The sequence below is a fragment of the Athene noctua genome, chromosome 27 (assembly GCF_965140245.1).
Source record: "Athene noctua chromosome 27, bAthNoc1.hap1.1, whole genome shotgun sequence".
NCBI classification, from domain to species: domain Eukaryota; kingdom Metazoa; phylum Chordata; class Aves; order Strigiformes; family Strigidae; genus Athene; species Athene noctua.
Genome location: NC_134063.1, coordinates 2,747,818 through 2,764,198, shown reverse-complemented (window position 1 = coordinate 2,764,198; position 16,381 = coordinate 2,747,818). Strand labels below are relative to the sequence as shown.

Below are 16,381 nucleotides of genomic sequence, written 5' to 3'. Positions count from 1 at the left end.
GACAAAGGCATCAATAAAGAGAAGTAGTGGGCACATGCATAAGCATAAAAGAATTTGAAGATTCAGAGTCAATTTGACTTTTGTAAAGGTTTTGGTAAAGGGAAGGTAAGGGGGGTAAGAACCCTGCACAGTAGGGCTCTGTGAGGGCCTTACCTTTGCCCAAAGAGGCCATGGCAGATCTGGTTACCACAAAACACTTCTAGATTCTGTAGCACCCATGCAACTCTGAGGGGTCCTGGGAGACATCCGAGTCTGATGTAAAAGTCTGTCTGGAACTTACCCTTCTTCACACATCAGCATCTCAGGAGCACTCAAAATGCAACTGTATTTAAGAAACTACTAGTAAATAAAATACAGAACAAGACAGTGAACAGTTATGGTACAACCATATCTTTAAGTTCCAATTCTGCAGCCTTCCTCCCAAAGAAGAAACACTAAAATGGGAAAAATGACAGAGAGGGTAAAACGTTGACGGCACTGAGCAGCTTCTTTAGAAAGAGCAAGTAAGACATTTCCACTTGAAAAAGAAAATCTTAGGAGGTATGAAGGAGAATGCAAAAACTAGTGGATAAATGAACAAATGGAGCTGGGCTGGCACACTCAAAAACATGTTTTTCTTTATACAAGATGTAGGTAAGTTCAGAATCCCCTTGCTAAGTCTAAGAACACTACAAGCAGATGATCTCACAATACTGGTCACCCTGTGAAACAAAACCCCATGAAGGCTTGCTAAACAGAATCCAGCTGGACCTCAGGAAGTCCATTAGCTGAAGGGAATTGCTGAAGACTGAAAGAGTACTGCAGAGAAGCCTTGTTACACATGTTCCATTCTTATACTCTTCTCTAGAGGTCTAGGAGTAGCTTCCAGCAGTGACAGATTACCAGGCTAGGTAGACCTTTGGTCAAATCTAATACAAATTGCCCTAGAAAATACATTGGGATGCTCCGTGCTGACTTACTAGGCAACATGATGTCCAGTTATCCCAAGGATTTAAAAAAAAACAACCCAGAAAATGTTAGAATATCATTAATATAAGTAAAAAAAACCTCCAACAAACTAAAATGACCAAAATACATGCCAGGGCATCCAAACTCCAAGAGCTGAATTTGAACTCACACAGAATACTGGGGTAATATCACTTGTCAGTATCTGAACAAGATGCAGAAGGACATAACTGTAAGTGCCTGCTCTGTATTCCAGTACACTGACAGACAAAACATGTTCTTTCCTAGATCACAGGCCCTGTCCCAGATCCCTGTGTACCAACCAAGGGTCTTGCTGCCAGACACACAGCTGCTTCCCAGTTCCACTGGAGCTGTGCAAGCAGACAGCCTCAGAACAAACTAAGAGCAGGGTAAGGCTCAGGCTGCTATGGACACAAACTACATCTGATGTCACTACACCCTGTGGCCTCCCTGGAGCATCCTTGGTGCCTTCAGGGCTTTCCATGTTCACAAACCCAGGCTTTAGGAGAAAAAAGAAAGAGGAAGTCAGCTCTTGAAGCAGTAGGTTGGCTATATTTGGATCCTATAGCTAGAAAAGCCCTGCAAGCCTGTGACTCTGCAATTAAAATTCAATTCATTCTAATGTTGAAGAAACATTTCCCAGATATCCTTTCAAGCTAATCTTTTTTCCACTCTGCCTATTCCAATTATCCTTCTTCTTCTGCCTCTCATATAGGAGACCAGAGGAGAAATGTCCCAAGACAGTCTATTATCTCCTGTCCCAGCAACCTAACCTAGTCCAAGAGATGATGTGGCAATTCCCAGGATCCCTCCTGGCAGACTGTGCTGGCATCCTTAAGCCTCTCCTCTGTCATGAGCTCGAGAGACTGAGGTAATCGTAGTGAACATAAAATTACTCATTAACCTACTCTTACAATATACACAGCTCTCAAAGCACTGAAGCAAGCTTGGCCTGTGAGAAGCACCATCTGATAGTCAGCATGGGCAGGGAGGACACTGTGCAAACAGATGTTTAAAAGCTGCACTTGCAAGAATCATGTTTAAAATCTGGCCGTGTCACAGATGTAACTTTCCACATGACCCAAGCTAGGCATCCCAAGAACACTCCAAGTACAGGTGTCTCAAGGGACTGGAAGCAATCTGGTAGAAGAAACTTTCAAGTCAGGAAGAATTCAATTCTATTCCTGTGAACTGTAAGAACAAGAGAGAAAAACAGGCTTATTTTCCTCATATTTAGTTATCTCAGAAAACAGAAAAAAACATTTGAAATTAGTCTGGTAGAATTAACCACTCATTGAAGTGACTGGTAAGGGGTAACTCCATTGTCCAAACAAAGAACAAGGGAGGTGACCCAAGGGAAAAATACTAGCTCCATCACTTTAAGTACACAACATTCTACAACAAGGTATTTGTAAAATCCCTTAGTGCTATCGAAAGCCTAAAGAAACGGAATCAATTGGCACCAATTCTTATTAGCTGGCAAGTGAAGATACTTCTGACTAGGATACCTTAATCAAAATACAGAAATAATCATCATGCAGAACAGGAGACGTGAACCAAACACCCAGTTACTGCTGCTGCTCTCTTTTGGAGCTTGCTTTAAAAGTCAAGCAAGTGAAGTATTTGCTATCACTGAGACAAAAGAGACAACCTTGACGGCCATGTAACACTGACTGCCACACAAAATATATTATCTGAAATAAATGCCAGGACCGCTGGTCTAAGGCTTTTAAGAGGGAGATCAGTCCCAACAGGAACATGACAGTAGGGCTTGGTGCTAATCATCTCCCTTAACTTTAGGGGTTTATGTCTGATCTAGTTACCATAGTGGGATTTTTATGGTTAACAAAGGCCTAGGTAACTCTGTAAATTTTAGCACGCAGATCATCTAACCACATGCAGGTATATCTTCTGATACAAATTGTACACCAAGTTCAATGAGCTTTACTGTGACTTACTCAACTAGAGATGCTTACACTACAGCTATTTCATACTTGGACAGTTATTTTAGGGCAAAGTCCACAAAATATCTGCAATGGCTGACTTTAACAATAGAGCTCAGCACTGAAGATCCAGTGATACAGCAAAGCTTACAGAGAAAACAAGATGTACTTCATCATAAATCAATTATCTAAGTCAGAAAAAAACGTAAGGAAGGGAAACACTTCATTCCTTTTATAACCACTTAGATGGAAATGAAAGAAGATGGGAGACTGTACTGGCACTGATAGATTAAAAGCAGTTTTATGGCCAGTGTTCATATAAAGGTTATGTACATACTGACATGCTCAGGAAAAATCTGTAATTCCCAAATTTTATGTACTAAAACAGGTATCAAAATTCAATCAGAAGCAAAAAATTAGTTTTGCCACCACATATATACATTTTTAAATGAAGTTTCAACTACTAAACAGTATTGAATTACAAAAATTTCCTAGTAGGAATAATGTAGCCAGTTCTTTGGTACAGACTGAACAGCATTTGTTTTTTAAAAATGTAGCTGGTACAAGGTCTTTTTCTAACACACTTACATTGCAGCTTCATGTTTTTTCAAAGCAACACTGCTTCCATATTCCCAAATTGCTCAGGTCCACTCTTTTTCTTTATTTCTGCCATCAGTCAAGACAGTGAATCCACAATAAAACTGATAATATTTAAAAATTCGTTTCCTTGGATGGGTCAATTTTAATCTAGATCAGTTTCTCAGATCACTTTACCAAGCAGCTGCATATGTGCATGCTCACATAAGGAAAGGTACAATAGGACAGAAGCAGACAAAACAGATCATTTCAGCCTCTAGATGTCTGAATTGCTCCAATCACCGTATATTAAACTTGTATCTACAAATACCTTCGTAGATTATCTGCTCTGACTAGCTGTACCAGCAAGCTGAGGAATTTCCCTCTGACAAGCCTGCACCTTCTCACTGATCTGCAATGCTTCCAAAAGACATTAAGAAGGATCAATAACATCATTCCCACTGCAAATATTGCCCATTCTAATTTAAAAAAAAAAAAAAAAAAAATCAAAAGGAGTACTACTTTCCTTACCTTTTATTGAATTCCTCGAGTTCTGCTCTCAGTTTTCCAATTTCAATCTGTAATCTAGCCCTCTCCTTGGCAGTTTCATCCAGAACTCTTCGAGCATCAGCCAGTTCAGACTCATAGAGATTCTTGATTCCACTCACCTAGGGGGAAGAAAGTATTCAGATATGAGAACATCCCAAAGACTACCAAAGAACTGAAACAAAGCATGATTTCTGTTGTTTAAGAACATTCTATATCAAACACTTAAATTAATACACACCTGCAATTAGATGTGATCTAAACCCAAAGACAAGATTTAATTTTTATTCCTAGAGGGACATAACAAAGCATACTGTGTTTGAAGTATGTGAGTCTTCCAAATAGATAAGTTGAAGATCAGTACACACTACAATCAGATCTTAAATTATTTGATTTTATTTCCAATACTGCTGCTTTGAGAGATTTTTATTAAACACTTAAAAACTTATTTTGTGGCATACAGGTATGAGGCACAATTTGACACTTCTGCTCTTGCACTATAAAGCTAAAAAGAATCTGAAACTAGATGAACTACAGAAATGTGAACTATTCAGAGATGAGCTTCCACTCCTGTTCCTAACCTCAGAGGATAAGGATCTATAGACATCTCCCTGTCCCAACTCAATATATTACATAATCAGCTATTCAGACCACAGCAAGGCACCTCAAAGTCTTCCACACCTTTATTCTTTTTAGAATGCAAGATTATTTGAAAGGCATATCAGACAGATAAAGCGTCAAGGCCATATAAGATTACTGCTATTGCTTCTATGAAAGGATACCAGAACTTTTACTAATGTGAATTCAGAAACAGCAATCAGGGAGTGAGAAAAGCCAAAAGCAAAATGTACCAACTTTAGGAAGAGAAATTTCATAACAAAACACAAAATATAGAAACAAGAAAGCAAACTGTGCTATTCCTAGGAGCGCCTATTTCAACATCAGAGTGACACCAATGACAGACTCAACCATCTGGTCTTCAAAAAGACTGATTAAAAGCAGTCAGGATATAATTAAGTTCCTGATAGACTATATTCTCATAAAAGTTCTGAAATTAACTAAAGTATGACAGTATGAGGGCTGAGAAGCCTTAGTTTACAAGCATACCACATACCAGAAACAACTTGGCTGTCTATCCATGCAATCTTCTTTACTTTAAAGAATTAATTCTTTCAAGCTTTATACAACTTAAAGGGCTTTTTTTTTGTGGTTTGTTTTTTTTTTTTTTCTCCATAGCTGATTGCCAGAGGCTGTCTGTAGCACAAGCCAACACAACTCTTTATTATCACTTACAAAATTTAGGAAGTTCTACAAAGAAGTACGCCGTGACTATGCTAAACTCTTTCATACAGCACTCCACAATGCCAAGAAAAAAAAAAAACCTGGAGATGCTAATGCTGTACAACCTTTCATTATTAGGTTAATGGTTAGACTAGATGATCTTCAAGGTATTTTCCAACCTAGATGATTCTGTGATTCTGGAGGATCCTTGAGTGAAAATACAGTATTTGCAAACTGCAATGCAAAATACAATTGCCCAAAGGCAGGGACTGACTCTGCCACCATCAGGTACTGCATCTACAACACTTCTCTAGGTAAGCCCTTCTTTAGGCCATCTACCTATCAACTCTTAAATTTGCTAAAATCCTTGCCCTAGGACATCTACCAGGAACTTGGGGCTCTATTGCTGTAGGTTCAGAGAGACACACGAAATCACAGTGCAGGACAAGGACAAAGCCCTTCCCAGGACTCCAGGGCATAAACTGGAATTGCATGCCAAGGTACAAAGGAAGAAAGCCTTTTTCCCTTAAGTTTTTGTAAATATTGACACAAAAAGATGTTGCTGGTGTGATACTTACAACAGTCAGTAAATAATTTATGCTTCTGAAGCATTACAGACAACACAGAACTTAACACCACTAAAACAACAATATTCTAAACAGAAAATACTTAATGCAACTCCCGCCTAGAGACAATATAGCCAGATAGAGCTAACAATAGCATGATGAAAGGTGTTTCAGAACCTGTTGGTGAAGAGAACCAGAGACTGCTGCTTAATTAAAAGGACTGATTCATTCACAGCAGAACCAGTTGTGGTAGCTGAGTATGTATTTTTCTCCTGCAGCATGTTAACCTCCTCTCTGCTCTTACTCCAGTAACAACCACGAGAAGGAAACACACAGGTCCAGTTCACAGTCCAAAGTGTTAGTCAAAAAGCTACTTTCACTAGGATTTTAAGCTAATGCACTGAGCAGACAAATAACTGAGACATAAGGACACATTGCAGCTTCCAGCACAGGGAGGCAGCAGACAGCTGGGAGCAGTAACACTTTCAATCACCGCAAAAAAACCCCAGCCCAAACAAAACCCCTTGCCAGAACTCTAACAACAGGATGCAAAGAGAATATGGACTCACAATAAGACTGATAGGAGTTTTAGATGATCAAACTGAATTGGAGGACAGTTCAAGATGGTCTTTCTAGATCATAAAAAAAATAACCCTGATTATTTTCAGCACTGGTCAAGCAGAGAACCAAATGCAAAGGAAAGTAAGTAGTGCCAGCTCAGCTGAACTAGCCTGGGATTATGTGCTTTGACAACACTTCTAGCCCAAGACAGTTATTGATTAAAAGCACCCTTCTACCCCAGCACCGAGAGGAATTCTGGAAATTGTTTCTGTTCCCTGAAACTCTGATCTAGTGCAAGGAACTTAACATAGAGTCTACTCACTCTGAAAAATCTCCAGAGAAGCATGGTCCAAAAAGTGCCCCTGTTTAGTGTACACATAGGATTTTGCTTTGTTTTAACTCTACACCTTCTGCTCCCTCCCTTTATTAACACCTTTACATTTGCTACTTAGTTTGGTCTCTAGTACAGCGACACTTCCAGCCATTCATAAAAGATGCTGTTAATCCACAGCAGGACCTCATAGAATAAACCTCACATGCCCCTCCTGGACAAAAAAAAAAAAAAAAAAAAAAAAAGGAAAAACACCCAGTAACCACAGCAACAAGAGAAGGAAGTTGAATAATGTATCTGACAACTGTGAAGGCCCATTTCTGGTTTCTTTGTCTCATCACACTTCTAAGCAGAGTGCACTAGACAGTGTCGACCTGTCCTTAAACACACCCAAATACAAGACAGAACGTGTCTGATAACATCTTCCATTTTTTGTCATCTTCTATAAGTAGAACCTATCAATTCAAATTCCTTCCTTCATTTGTTGTAACCCAAGCAAAGTGATGAGAAACCACAACCCCACTGTCTCCTGCTCCCCACAACTGAGAAAGATTGCATCCTTGAAGCCTATGCCAATCGTTCCACTGTAAGCCAGTAAGAGCAGCAGCTGGTAGAAAACACCAAAGGGAAAAAGTATAGAGAACAAGTCAAAAATACAATGATTTTTCACTCACATATACTCCTATCTTCTAAAAATTAAAAAAAAAAAAAGCACGCAGCCAAATTTGCTTCCAAGCACCAAAAACCAGTAGTTACCAAATACTATGTCATCTACCTGGACCTGTGCAAAGCTTTTGACACTGTCCCACATGACATACTTGTATCTAAATTGGAGACACACGGTTTGACGGATGGACCACTGGGTGGGCAAGAATTGGCTCAATGATTGCACTCAGAGTTGTGGTCAACATCTGATGTCCAAGCTGAGTGGCATTCCTCAAGGATCGGTGTTGGGACTGGCACTGTTTTATGTATTTGTTGGAGACAGGGACAGTGGGATCGAGATACCCTCAGCAAGTTCACTGACAGCCCTGAGCCATCTGGGGCAGTAACACACTGGAGGGAAGGGATGTGCCATCCAGGGGGTCATGGACAGGCTGGGAGCCTGTGCAAACCTCATGGAGTTCAGCAAGGCCAAGTGCAAGGTCTTGCCCATGGGTCGGGGCAATCCCAAGCACAAACCCAGGCTGGGCGAGGAGGGGATGGAGAGCAGCCCCAAGGAGAAGGACTTGGGGGAATCAATGGATGAAAAACTGATTGTGAGCCAGAAATGTCTGCTTGCAGCCCAGAAATCCACCTGTGTCCTGGGCTGCACCCAGAGCAGTGTGGGCAGCAGGGCGAGGGGGGGGGATTCTCCACCTCTGCCCCACTCTTGTCAGACCCCCCTGCAGTGCTGGGTCCAGCTCTGGGGGCACCAACAGCAGAAGGACACGGACCTGCTCAAGAGGGGCCAGAGGAGGCCACGAAGATGATCAGGGGCTGGAGCACCCCCTGTGAGGACAGGCTGAGAGAGTTGGGGGGTTCAGCTGGAGAAGAGAAGGCTCCGGGGAGACCTTAGAGCGGCCTCCCAGGGCTGGAAGGGGCTGCAGGAAAGGGGGGAGGGACTCTGGATCAAGGGGGTAGGGATCAGACAAGGGGTAATGGTTTTAAGCTGAAAGAGGGGAGTTTGGATTAAATATCAGAAGAAACTCTTCCCTGTGAGGGGGGTGAGGCCCTGGCACAGGCTGCCCAGAGAAGCTGTGGCTGCCCCCTCCCTGGAAGGGTTCAAGGCCAGGTTCAATGGGGCTTTGGGCAGCCTGGGCTAGTGGAAGGTGTCCCTGCCCATGGCAGGGGGGTGGGACTGGATAAGCTTTAAGGTCCCTTCCAACTCAAACCATTCTATGATTCTATAACTTAATTTGTCTAATCCTCTTGTAAATCTCTTCATCCTTTGGCTTCCACAACAGAGTGCATCATACAAGCACAACTGGTGGATTAAGACCTACTGCTTGATAATTTCATTTCATGCCTTTAGTTTTTGTGTTGTGAGAAATGCTGAATATTTGCTTGCTAGACAATCTCTGTTTGGACACATGACTTAGAGACCTCAGGTTTCTTCTCATTTCTTTTGCAGATTTGCTCCTGGTTAGAAATTATTCTGCTGCTCTGCTTATCTTTCCTTTCCTTACACCTTTCCTTACACACTTTTTCCAGGCTCTAGATGTTTTTAAATGGGGCAAGCAGAATTCAGAATACAGAAACAACATTGATTTACACAGTGATTATTGACCAACAGCTACAAAGGAAAACAGGGATGTTAGGGGATATGAGAGGAAAAATAAATTGAGTAATTCTATCAGGTTTCAATTAGCCCAAACTGTAATCCAAGATGTGATACCTGAGCTGTTATTTTCACACACTAGTAGCAAGTGCCATGGAGTGGCTAATTCAGGAAGCCACAAGAGAGAATGCAACTCTTCACCTGGTTCTCAGCACCACATAGGAGCAGATTCACCAAGATATGTCAAAAACTTCAGTTGACCTGGTTTCAGCCAAAAAAAAAAAATCCACAATTGTTGCAATTGTTTCAGCATGGCAACTAGGGAACACTGTGGTTTTGTTAAAACAAGGAAAAAAAAAGTGAAAAATAAAATATTTCTAGAAAGAAAAATATTGTAGAAAGAAATCATCATAGGCTAAAAAGACCACATACACCAAATATTTTAAGATGACCAAAACAAGGAGTGTATGAGACATAGTAAAACTTTTTTTAAAAAGCTAAGGTCATGTAGAGACGAGAAAGTAAAATTGATCATGACTTCTGTTAATCACAATACAACATGGCAAGCCAAAAAATGAAGCTTGAAGAACTCATGAATGCTGTAGAAAGCAATTACTCTTGCTCTACTCATGAAAAAGGGATCCATGGCAGTCTATGGCCCAAGTCAATCAGTTTATGTGGAACCAACACCTAAAAAACTATGGTGAAAACATACCTTCTGAGGGTTTTTTTTTTACTTATATTTGCACTAGAGGAATCTTCAAGAGATTTCTGCACTTAAGCATCAGTTGAAAGTATCGTAGAACAGATCAACAAAACAAGTGGTAACAAACCACCACATTTAGAAAGTATTAACAGCTTTCTAAAGCCCACTTTTTGAACTAAATCAATCAATATGTTACTTAAGCTCTCATTTAGTGTTCACTTTGTACTAGAGAATTAGAAGATGACTCATACCACAGAAGTTTATAGAATAGAATCTACCTATCACTAAGCTCTGAAGTCCATGGCAGTACAGTAGACATTAACCTGAAGAACAGAATTACAGGACATGTACTGAGGAAGAATCACTATGACCCGTGTAAAATAAGTTTCACAACCTACTGGACTTGCTCAGTCAACCAGGTATTCATAACAGATCTGGTAAAGAAAGAAGTAGTGGGTGCATGTATAAGCACAACAGAGTGGAGAAAAAACAGTCACACAATATGGTTTTTTTAAAAGAGAAGCAGTAGACAAGGGAACAAGCACCTGAACAAGGGTTTGAAAAGTCAACAAGCATTCAGAAAGTGGAGATTGAGATAAGTCAGTCTGCCAGGACTCCCAAAAGGCTTGAACAACATCCCCTACCAAGTACTCCTAGAGAGGCCATGCAGAGTCCAAGCAGTCATAGAGATAAGAGACACAAAGAGACATCACCTTCCAGGAACTGAGTTGAGGTTGTAGTTGTCTGGATCTTCCTTCCTGCCCCTCCTGAAGATGACATTAGCTTTCTTCCAGTCTTCAGGAACCTCTCATAAGCCTCATGATCTTTCAAAGATAACTGAGAATGGCCTTGCAATGATGTCAGCCAGTTCCCCCTCACACTCATGGGTGCAGCCCATCAGATCCCATGGACTTATACTCCATTTGTTTAGATGTTCCCTATCCTGATCTGCCTCTACCAGGAGCAAGTCTTCCTTGTGCCACCTTCCCTCTGGTCTCAGAAGCCTGGGATTCCTGAAAGCTGGTCTGACCACACAAAGGCATTGAGTACATCAGCCTGCCTTATGTCTGAGTTTAGTCAGGACTCCCTGCTCATCCATACAGGTCTCCCACCACCTTTGCTCCATTTCCTGATTGTTGGGATGGACCACTCTTGAGCTTGGAGAAGGTTATCCTTAAGTATCAACCCAGCTCCCACAGACCCCTTTTCCCTCTGGGGCTGTAACCCATGGGATTCTTCCAAGCAGAGCCCTAAAGAGGCTAAAGTCTACTGTCCTGATATCCAGGGTTGTGGTTCTGCTTTTGCTCTGCTCCATTCTCTAAAGATCCCAAACTCCACAGTCTCATGGTCACTGTCCTAACCTGACTAGTTCTTCCATATTTATTAAGTATTAGGTCCAGCAGAGCATGAAGACTAGCACATGTGAGGCTTTTTCCAGTTGACTGAAGGAGGCCTCGTTTACCTTTTATTCTTGATCAGGTCAGCAGCAGACACATACTACAATGTCACCCATCTTGGTCTGCCCACTAATCCCAACCAACAAGCTCTCACCTAGCTCATAACCTGTCCCTAGGCAGAGCTCCAGGCATTCCCACTGCTCTCACACATGAAGGGCAAGTCCCCCTCCTCACCTTCCTGAGAAGCCTGTATCCATCCACCACAGCACTCCACTCACATGAGCCATCCCAGATCTCAGTGAGTTCTGGAACTGCCCACAGACTTCCCATTCCCCCGCCTGTCCCCCATGCTGCACACAGCAGTGTTGCAGGCATTGCAGAGTGGCACCCAAGTGTGAGGATTCCCCAGGAAGGGCAGGAGAGCTTTCCCCACAAGGCTGTCCTGTAGGCACTTCCTTCTTCACATGTCTATGCTTGGGGTGTTTCCATTTCATCCTTTTTCTGTTGCTTTCTCTTCTGTTCACATAAACCCCAGACCTTTGGCTTGCTTACCCCATCCACTTCCTCACCTGACTTTACTGGTGACGAATCTCTCCCTCCCCCATCATTCCCAGTTTAAAGTTCTTCTCAGCAGGTTGACCAGCTCTGTTGGCAAAGATATATTTGCCCTACTTAGTCAGGTGGATCCTGTCTCTTTGAAGCAGTTGTCATTCCTGAAAGACGGTTCCATGGTCACAGAAACCAAATTCCCATTGCCAACAGCAGTTGTGCAATCCAGTATGGCTCTGCAGGATCTGCTCAGCCCTTCCCCCTTCCCACATCACCCAGGCCCCCATGCCATTAACAATCATCCAGAGCCATGTAGTCATGTTTGATCCTTTTAAGGTCACGCCACCAGTATCACTGGTGCCTACGTGGAAGAGCAGAAGATAACAGTCATATGGCCAAGTGAGTCTCAGTAGCCTGTCTACAACATCCAGAATGGAAGCCCCTGGAAAGCAGTAAATCTCTCCAGATGACAGGTTAGGCCAGCAAATGCATCCCTCTACTCTGAAAATGTAGCACCATGCCACCCACCTGAAGATGATGTAAGAAATAAAGCCAAGACCCTCAAAACAGAGTTCAGCAGGAACCAGAAAACAGGCTGCAGCCTGATCCACTACATGGCAGTATGCACCAAGCCAAACTCTTCCTGCACAGAGGCCAAGTTGGACACCCTACAAACTGCACTATGCACATGTTTTCACTTTTTTCCTCTTTTGCTGGCAAAAGAGCCTTCATGTTTGTAATTGGGCAACACAGGGGACAAGGAACCAGAAATGTTTCCATAGCACAGTCTGAAAGGCAGGACTGCTGGATGCTCTTTAAAACCTACCAACCTGTCCTGAGCACTCAAAACTCACTGTGCAGCAGTTCAAGGATAAAGACATGAACACAGACCCTCCCACAGCAATCACTTGAGAAAAGCTGCAAGACATCACTCAGTGAAGACACAGGGAACATGCCAAGAAGGCAACAAACCTCCATTCTAGGCAAGAATCATGCCCCATCCCACAAGTGAGTCTAGACAAATTTGGCGATGAAACATTAATCTCATTAGCATGCATTAATGTGCAAAACATATTCCCAGCAGGTGTGGCTCAATACTTATGTATACAATGTTCTTATTCACCCAGTTATAGATTCACAAAGGACTGCCAGTCAGCTATGGCTCAGACTCACCAAGAACATCAGTCAGGTTCTCAAAAACAGTGAAGACTGTTATGTATCACCACCATCACCTCCCAGATGATGTCTACAGTGCCAGACTGTTTAAGCTCACATCTTGGCGGCTACAACTCTCAAGTGACCCACCATCCACACCTACATCTGAACACGTAGTTTGAATATGGCAAGTAGGCAACACCAGACCCACATATCCTGGTCACAACAGTAGATCTGGTACTACAAATGATGCACACAAAGGGCACAGTAGCTGCAGTACTGGCAGGTAAGCGGAGATCCGGTGAGACTACAGTGAAAGTTCTGATGGCTCTGACATACAAGATTGCAGCCACCTGCAACCACAGCCACAGATCGGGGAAGATACAGGTGAAGAGGGAACCCCCTGCAAGTGCTGCTTTTGCCACAAGGGCAATTGCTGTTAGAGAAGATCCCTGGGAGCCTCAGCCACTTTTTTTCCTCCCTACTTCTCCTTTCTGTGGGTGAGAAGAGTAGGATGTCCTCAGAACAGTGTAGTAACCCCTCCCATGTCCATGTAAGTACTGCAAGGGAGGGCAGGGAGTTAGCAGAAAGGGAACTGAGGAGAGGTCTAGGTCTTTCCCTCTTATCCCTTCCAGTATTTCCCCTCCCAGCCTCACAAATCACGTTATTGTAACAGTGACCTCAACAGTGAGAACATATACTAGGGAGGGACAAAAACAAGGGGATGAGCTAAATTTCTCTTCTGTCACAGGCAGGGATTCAGGCAAAAGAGGGAACAGAGAAAGAATGAGGATAATTATAGGTTCCCCCAGCTACAAAGGCAAATTATTTTTGTATTTGTCTGAGGGCTCACTGTATACATTTTTATTTCTCTAGAGGGCTACTGCATACAAGTAGAGGTGGAACAGCATTGGACAGGGTTAGGAAAAGCAGGAAAAATAGTAGAGGACTAAAGATGAATCTCAACTTCCTCAAAGTTCCTCTTTCTCTACTGTTAAGGGATGGCAGCCCTGTATTCCTCAAAAAGAACAACAGGAGTTACTTTGTTCCAAGGCCATGGTCTGCAAAACTAAGGAGATTGCCTAACGGAGGAGGATAAAGTGGCTGATTTCTTCTATCTTCTGCAGATTGGTGATTAGAACAACAAGGAAAAAGAACATCCTGATCTGCTGATGACTGAAGAGTCTCTGGCACAACAGTGATTACAGTCCTTGCCTGAACAGCATCAGCAGAACTTCTCTCATCTAGAAGATATTCCCCTAAACCAGAGCTTTGAGAACAAGATCAGAAACGTGCCAACCCTTTGTTCCCATGCATGCAGGGGTGGTGGGGGAGATGATGTCAGTAATGGTCTCCCCCAGCCCCTTTCTCAGACATGGTCACTGTGGGATACTGGAATGACAAGGAATGGATAAACCCCTCTCATGATAGCTCTCATCTACTGCTTGTCAAAGCAATCCTCAACCTCCCATTTGCCTTTGATTATGGATACATCACCTGCTCTCAAGGCAAGTCTCAGGCATTAACATAAGGCCCACTGGTGAGCAGCCACTCCTGTTGCCATCCCACAACACGCATTATTCTATCTACCAGATGATGTTCCCTGCCACTACCAGAGATAAGCCAAAAATATGAAAATATTTAGACAGCTAAAAAAACACAAACCACTGAGTAAAATTTACATACAGTTGAGGACAACCAAGGGGAATTTGCATCTTGAACACCCTGGGAAAAGAATATATATTAAGAATGTAGAGCTAAAGATAAAGACAATGATGCAGCCAGAACAGTATATCACCAGACTATGTTTAACTGTGCTTCTAGACAGAAGTTAGTTGGGCTTGGGGTTTTTTTTGTGGGGTTTGGAGGGTTCATTTTTTAATAATATCTTATTTCATGCTAAACCTAATCATTTTATGAACACATATTCTAACGGCGTAACAAGAAAACTGAATTGTCAGCAGAAAATCCAGTTTACTAGATTGATCCTGAAAGTGAAAGGACGGGATTCTCCAATTCCAGTAAATCCAATATCTGACAGTCATTGTAAGTTTTACTGCTCCCACAGTCCTAAACCACTGTCCACTATCCTACATCAAAACAGTAAGACTGCAAAGTCTGCTTTTCTGGACACATGTAAAGAATAAATAAGATGTCCTAAAGGGATGAGGGAAACATTTAACAAATGTGGTCCAGAGACTAGCTGAAGCATCTTACATTGTCTCTGACCTATCAAAGAGCAGCTTGAGGAATCCTGACAAAGTTTGTTAGAATACATCCAAGAATTAGGACTTTTTTTGAAGTTTGGAAGAAAAGTGAACCAAGAAAGCTCATGGGCAAACAAAGCAAGATATTTATATCAAAATCCTCAAGTTTATTTTCTGATTACTGCAGAGTATTTTTCCAGAATTGGTAACACAGAATTGCTATTAGGAGTGGGTTTATGTTCATATTAAAAATGAGATTATATCTATGTTGTCTGCTTGTCCTGTTCTTACTCATTACATGTGTGCTGTCACTAGAATTACATTGTGCCTCCTACGTTTAAAATGCACGCTCCTTCTAGCCTCCAGCAATCTGTAACTTACAAGCTCCCTGAACCAGACATGGTTATTTTGTTTATAGCATGATTTCACACAGGAAAAGTGATGTGGCCAGCTTTATGTCTAGAAAAATCAAGTTATTTTGAAAACATGGAAGTTATAATATATCATTAAGTGGTACAAAGGGACTTTAAAGGTACTTCAATCCCGAATATATGCTGACTGCAGGTAGGCCAACGACTCCCCAAAACAAGACACTATCATATCTGGTTTGCTTACACTAAGTTAATTCAAACCCTTCTCCCACTAGCTCTATCATCAAACCAGACCCTTAAATGGGAAAAAAAAAAAAAAAAAAGCCTACACAGTGGCATAGCAATCCATTGAATCACACAAGTTACAGTAAAGGCTTTCCACAGAAGTTTAACTTCATCTCAGAGGTGGGACACCATACCTTGCAGAGTGACTCCAATCAATGGAGCAGGGGGGGGATTGGGCTGGTACAGGATGGGTGGGACTGTCCCCAGCTGTGTCACTGACTACATCCTTCCTCCATATGGGAAGGAGAGTCCTGGGGGAAAGCAGATACAACAGAAGAGGGAAAAGCAAAACATGTCTTAGGAAAAGGGGATTAGCCAGTTTTCCCTCCAAGATCACAGGAAGCAGATCAGAACAGCTCACACTACAAGGATTCAATTTCTAGCATTTCTGGGGACAAAGAAAGATCTCCTCTGGTGAGAAGCAACGTTTGGCTAAACCCTTCCAAATTTTTCATCTTATCACATCAGCCGTCTGGACAGGGACCGTAAAGAAAAAGTAACATGCAGGTTGCTAAAATTCACAGGACGCATGTGCTCAGCATGGGCTCCAGTACACCGAGAGGCTCAGTCTGCGCGGGGAACAGACGACAAACTCCAGCAAAGAACCAGCCCGCGGCGGATGAGACCCACACGCAGGCTCAGAGGACCCCGAGAACGGCCCTTCTGCGCCCCAAGCCCGAC

The 16,381-nt window shown here is 42.4% G+C and overlaps 1 protein-coding gene across 1 annotated transcript in view; it reads right to left on the bottom strand.

Annotated features, from left to right (window-relative positions):
* The window catches only part of LMNB2 (lamin B2), a 44,157-nt gene that overhangs the window by 26,556 nt on the left and 1,220 nt on the right, over nucleotides 1-16,381 (bottom strand). Inside the window, exon 2 of the mRNA XM_074928252.1 lies at nucleotides 4,017-4,153. Within this exon, the coding sequence (XP_074784353.1) occupies nucleotides 4,017-4,153 (137 nt within the window). The remainder of the gene's footprint in view (nucleotides 1-4,016; nucleotides 4,154-16,381) is intronic.